This window comes from Crocodylus porosus, unplaced genomic scaffold (assembly GCF_001723895.1).
Source record: "Crocodylus porosus isolate Cpor-Errol unplaced genomic scaffold, CroPor_comp1, whole genome shotgun sequence".
NCBI classification, from domain to species: domain Eukaryota; kingdom Metazoa; phylum Chordata; order Crocodylia; family Crocodylidae; genus Crocodylus; species Crocodylus porosus.
In genome coordinates this window covers 163,333,352-163,339,170 of record NW_017728886.1, presented here as the reverse complement: position 1 = coordinate 163,339,170, position 5,819 = coordinate 163,333,352, and the positions used below count along the sequence as shown (strand labels likewise).

Below are 5,819 nucleotides of genomic sequence, written 5' to 3'. Positions count from 1 at the left end.
GATGAGCCACCTGCATCCCCATCCTGCTCTCCCCCAGGGCCCTGCAGATGGGCATTGCAGCCCCAAGTCCCATACACTGCCTGGCTGGGCAGCAGCCTCAGCCCACCCTGGCCTAGCCCAACCCCTTCCCTGTGAGGGCCTCAATTCCCCTGTGCCTCCCCGCGCTTACCCATGGGAGTTGCTCTCTTCTGGCTGCCTGGGGCCATGTACAGTATATGTACAATGGCATTCCCTGCCTGACCAGCCCCTTGCTGGCTGGAACTCTGCTAGGCTACAGAGGGCTTGTTGCAAAACTGCACAGGTTTCTCTGCTAAAATGAGAAATCCACATTTTACTCAGTAAGGGGAGGTGGGGAGGAATCCACATTTTACTCCTACATTCCATGGGAAACGGAAAACCCTGATCCCTCGTCATGCCAATCCGTATTATGTAATAGGATGAATGGGGAATTTATCGGCCCGGTGTGCTAATCCAAGAATGGCCATTCTTTGTCATGAAGCCGCTGCTGGTTAATTTCCAGCACTTTTCAAGTTTTCACTTTCTGATGAAGGACCCACTTATGTAGTAACAGCAGGAAGTGGCCCTCTTCTAGTCTGCCCTCTGCTACTGCAAAATCCATATTCCAGTTTGGTTGTGTACCGTGTAAGTTTTGCCACTCTGCTTTTGTGGACTTGTTTGAGTTAGAAGGGGTTGTAGCATTCATAGACATTCAGAACTGGGACCACACAGCCAAACTTTGTAGCAATTGTTGTTTGACTGGCTGGGAATCTTCGGAGCTTATAGTCATGCTGTTGGTTTATCTGCATTCATGCAAACTGGAGACTTGGCGGCTGTTCCTGGCATCATGAGTAATTTTTTTTCCCCAAGCGGAAATAAAACTAAATGGGGGCAATGGGATGTGTTCCCCAAGCCACAGAAGTCAGGAGTTGAGTATGGTCATTGTTTCCTTTCAGTTTTCCTCTAGTCGGAGTTTACTGGAGAAAGGGGGTTGGAATCCTATCAAGACTCTGGTGTTCTTATGAGGTCCGTTGGTTCCGTTTCAGCAGTGAGTCTCAACCAAGGTGTCCCAGCACTTTGGGGTGGCTTGGGATCCTTTCAGAGGTGCTGCAGCTTGCCAGATACTGTTTAGATGTGCAAACATGATTTGCAAGGTAAATCCAGAGATTTCAAATAGAAATCCATAGTTGTGGTCCTTCTGCATTCTTTACAAAAGAAAAACTGCTCTCCTATTTTTCTGTAATCCAAAAAAGTGAACACCAAGATCCAGAAGTTTATCCAGACGTGCCTCTAGCCTGAAAGAACCACTGACTTGCATAATAGCTCCGAATAGGGCTTTTTGGATTAAAATATTGGAACGTGAAAGGACTCTTTATAACGCTGAGCTGCTGTGGCCTTACTCCCTCTCCTTTGCTGTCTGCTGCAGTAGGTTGCTGTTAGGAGAAAATTTAAGGTTCAACAAAGCTCCAGCCACTTAGCCCCCAAAAGTAATCCCATCTCCTTTCTCCCTTCTCATGGTTTTTACCAGTTGCAATGGAAAGGTGAATGTATCATCATCACTTACACTTTCCTATTCCTTTTCCACCTGTAGTTCAAAAAGGAACATGTGACTTGCAACACATCACATTAAGTTTTGTTTTACTGGTTTCTGCAGCTGCAAACCTCTAGAATGAATAAGGGTGTTATAGGCAAACATAAAATGCCATGCTAACTTAAGAGCAACATTCAAACTACTGTTTATTGAAATGTCTAAATGTTTTGATACACTTGCCTTAATTAGTAAGCAAGTAGACAGAACCTCATTAGAATAGTATCTTCTGTATTTTCAGTTCCTTTCACACAGTTCCTGTCATTTGGTAAAGCCCTTCTTTAATATTAGGGTTTTAAATAGGGCTATCTGAAGTGATAAAACTGCTTGTTAACTTCAGTATCTTTCTTGCATAGATGACCAACTGTTCATTATTTTCTGGTAGTTTAAAGCATCTGTCTATTTAATTTCTCAATAACTTGCACAATTCCTATAATGATTTCTGTTTATTTCCTGATTATCCCAACTCAAGAAAAAAAAATCAATAACCTTAAAGTGGAATGTATTGATTTTAGGGTACTTTAGTTAGTATACATCTTACATAAGTGAACATAAACTTGAAATAATTCTATAATTTTTAATTTAAACAAAACATTGTGATTGTTGTGGAAACTTCTTTAAAGACCCTTGTCTTCATTTTTAATTTTGATACTTTTAATACTTTTATATTTTCAAGAAAATAGAGCAAGCAATCTATTGAGGCATTTTAAAATGCATATTTAAGACTACGGCTCTGTGAGAGTAGAGCACGTACTGACTCTTGACCAATTGGCAGGTCGATGACATCTTAGGAGAAGGCAGTGACGATAGTGACAGTGAAAAAAAGAAGCCAGAAGAGGAAGGAGAGAAATCGCAGAGTAATGCAACAGAGACGCTAGGAATGAAAACAGAACAGAGGCCTGGATCATCATCGTCATCATCAAGTGAAAGCTTAACGGGCAGTGCACCCAGGTATGAGTTCTTCAAATGTAAAAAGAAGTGTAAATGACATCTGTGTTTCACACTTGATGATTCCATCCCAGAATTTTTTTTTCTCAGGTTGTAACAACCTTTACATAATTGTTGAATTAAACTGTAGAATATTTTTTTTGTAAAAAGAAAAATCGAACCGCAATTAAGTGTGGTGCTTTGGGATGGATGTATGTAGATTATCAGAGCTGTTGATAATAAATACTTGAGGTGGATTAATGTCTCATCTTTCTGAAAAGAATAAGCTGTAAAGAAGTGCCATGCTTATTCTATACTGGTTTTGATATTAAATCTGATACCTATAGGGCATGTCTACATGTGACGCTATGTCACTGTAGCAACATGCTACGGCGATGTAGCATCAGCAGGCACAAGCTGTGAGGCCGCTGCTATGTTGCCGTGGCAACGCACTCCCTTGCTATACCACATTGCTATGGCAACATAGCGGCTAAAAATAACCATGTGCCACTGGCACAGCACAGTACAGGCTGTTCTTCACCGTCACTTATTACTTCTAAAAGGAAGTACTAAATGACAGCGCAGTAACAATGGTGCTATAAGGGCACGTGTAGACGCACTCATACTGCATAGGGAACGTTCTGGATCTTCTTTGAAATAGGTTTTTGGGGGTTTTTTGGAGCCAGTTATTTTATATCTGATGTCTCTGATGTAGTTGTGGAACCTAAATTTAAGAATGAGTTTTTATATTAGGAATTGATGAAAATGGGATTATATTCTTAAGAAAATGCTGTTAACCTTCTCCAGCCCTTCCTATAATATGGCTTTCAAGCATTTGTCTAAAGCAGTGGTGTTCAACTTTTTGCCCCACAAGCTGGCTGGGCAATGCTCTATCCATCTGTGGGCTGGATCTGGCCAGTGGGCTCAATCTGGTGCACGAGGCAGATGTGGTAGGGTCCAGTCTGGCCACACGGAGTGGGGTGGGGAGCAGCCTAGATCTAGCCACGGGGGGAAGGGAACATGTCCCAGCCTGGACCTGTCCACGCTGGGGGAGGAGGCATGTCTTGGCCCCAACCCAGCCATTCAGGGCATGGAAACTTGGCAGTGTGGAAGGGGTGGCATTATTAATTTCCACCGCTCCATTGCCACCAAATTTACCAACCCAGGGGAGCCCTGTGTGCTGGATGCTGGGGCTCCATTTGTTACTTTGACCCATAGGCTGGGGGTTGAGCACCTCTGGCCTAAAGCAGGAATTGGCAGCATGCAGTAACAGGTCAAATCTGGCCCACCAAGCTTTTTTAAGTGGCTTACCAAGCTCTAGAACCCAGCAGACTGAGAGAGGCATCCTGAAGCACAGCAATGCTTTTGGATCTGTAGAAGAGCCATGGTGGCTGTGGTCGCAGTTTCTCCATCTATCTGGAGTCAAGCAACCAAGTGCCAGGCTGGTCTGGAACATTGTCCCAGTGCCTGCTCTGGTAGCTGCTATCTGGTATGTGTTGCAGAATGCACATGCAGCCACTCCTAGCTCTTTCATACACCCAGAAGTACACTGTGCTTTAGGATGCTTCTCTGTCTCCTGGGTCCCAGAGCTTCGTGTGCTGGGCACTGGGTGGCAGCTGCAACAACAGGGACTAGAACAGACGCTCCAGTAAGTCAGTAACCAGACATGGACTGGCAGAGCAATTGGGTAGTGATCAGTTTGGTGCTGTGCATGTTCAGTTGCAGCAACTGGATGCACTCTGTGGGTGTAGTTGCCAACTCCAGAAAAAATTTTAAACGAGAATCTGTAAACTTCTTTCTAACAACCAAACATTTTTAGTGGCATATGTTTTATTTATTCCCACACCCTGATTGCATCATGCTGCCCCCAGCCCAGCCTACCGACCAGCCTTACTTCTACTGGTCCTGCTCCCCCTGTTCTGACACAGACCACTTCCACCTTGCTGTACAGCTTTCTCGGCTGCATCACCCCCTCCCTGTCCTTCCTGGTGCCTTGGACTACCTGGGTCACATGGCCCTGCCTGCCATCTATGCAGCCAGCTGTTACAGTCAATGGGTTGCAGAGGGAGGCAGCATGTAGCTGGATGTGGGGAGGGTAAGGGGGCCACTGAGGAGGGCCCCATGGGCCACAAAGCCCTAATGGAGAACTCCTTGCAGGGCACCAAGCTGTGTTCCTTCCCAGACATAAGGTGGCACTGCTATGCTTTTTCTCTATCAACACTCGCATCCAGCCTCCTTCCTGTGACAGATCTTCAAAGAAGCTCACATATTCTTAGTTGTTTTATGGACAGCTCAATTTTTTTAGACTTTTACAGGCAAGCATTTTTAGCTGCTGCTTTTTTTTTTTTTTTTTTTTACTGTCTATCCATATGGATTGACAACTTTTTCTGTGATTTGAAGTGCAGGGGGGCCTGCCTGCAGTCAGTGTATGAGCAGGGGCTGCCTGTCCCAAACATACCTTTGGTCTGCAGGACTGAAGACAGCCTCTTCCATGTAGTTTCTAGAGGGATGGAGATTACTCTGGTGCTGCATGCGTATTTCCCACTACTGAGAAGATGCAAGACATTGGTGCAAGTTCTGTAGTCCTTGTATGCGTACTTTGTAAAGGAACCACCCGCTGTCACATTGCTGTTGAAGAGGCCCATGATAAATTATACGCTCTGGCCCTCCTTTTGACCTATTTGTGTTGATTCAGCCCCCCGTTACTGAAAGGTGGCTGAACCCTGAGCTAATGAACTGGAATTTTTCTTTAAATGGTATATAACAACACTATTTGAAGGAATGTTGCTGAAGTTGAATAGCTCTAAAATATAAGGCACCTCATACTTTAAGTTTGAAGATTCACAGAAAAGTATACAGTATCACCTTCAAGGCAAAGGTTGTAATATTCTTAAAGTTTAAAATGATAGGATTAACAACCTTCTATCACCAATTGCTAAAGATTGAAGTATAAGATGAGAGTGCTCAGTGGGCTTCCATTTGCTTTCTTTTTCAATTTTATTTTACAAGTATAAGAACTTCACCTTAGGCATCTTAGTTATCAGTTCAAAAGCTTATACTGCTACTATATGGTAGTTCGTGTTTTTAAGATGGAGTATTAATGTATATATTGCAGTCCTGTCAACCCATAGGATCCTCTCCATAAGTGGGAACCAACCTTTTGGCAAGTGTCCAACAAACTAGCCTCTCCCCTGTGTGAGCTCAATGCCGAATTATATAGGACTGAATTAAGCACAGGCTCAGACCTGTTCAATTTAAAACTTTTATTGTTTCACAAAGTCATAAACTAAAGGAGGTCTGTTGGTTC

The 5,819-nt window shown here is 43.7% G+C and overlaps 1 protein-coding gene across 3 annotated transcripts in view; it reads left to right on the top strand.

Moving 5' to 3' along the window:
* Positions 1–5,819, top strand: part of CTDP1 (CTD phosphatase subunit 1) — a 180,659-nt gene that overhangs the window by 118,562 nt on the left and 56,278 nt on the right. The window contains exon 12 of one of the 3 annotated variants that reach the window (XM_019544697.1): positions 2,361–2,536. The exons of 1 other annotated variant lie outside the window; for it this stretch is intronic. In XM_019544697.1, the coding sequence (XP_019400242.1) occupies positions 2,361–2,536 (176 nt within the window). Of the gene's footprint in view, positions 1–2,360; positions 2,537–5,819 lie in introns of those variants that run through there. One more of the 3 variants, XM_019544705.1, reaches the window with a different exon arrangement.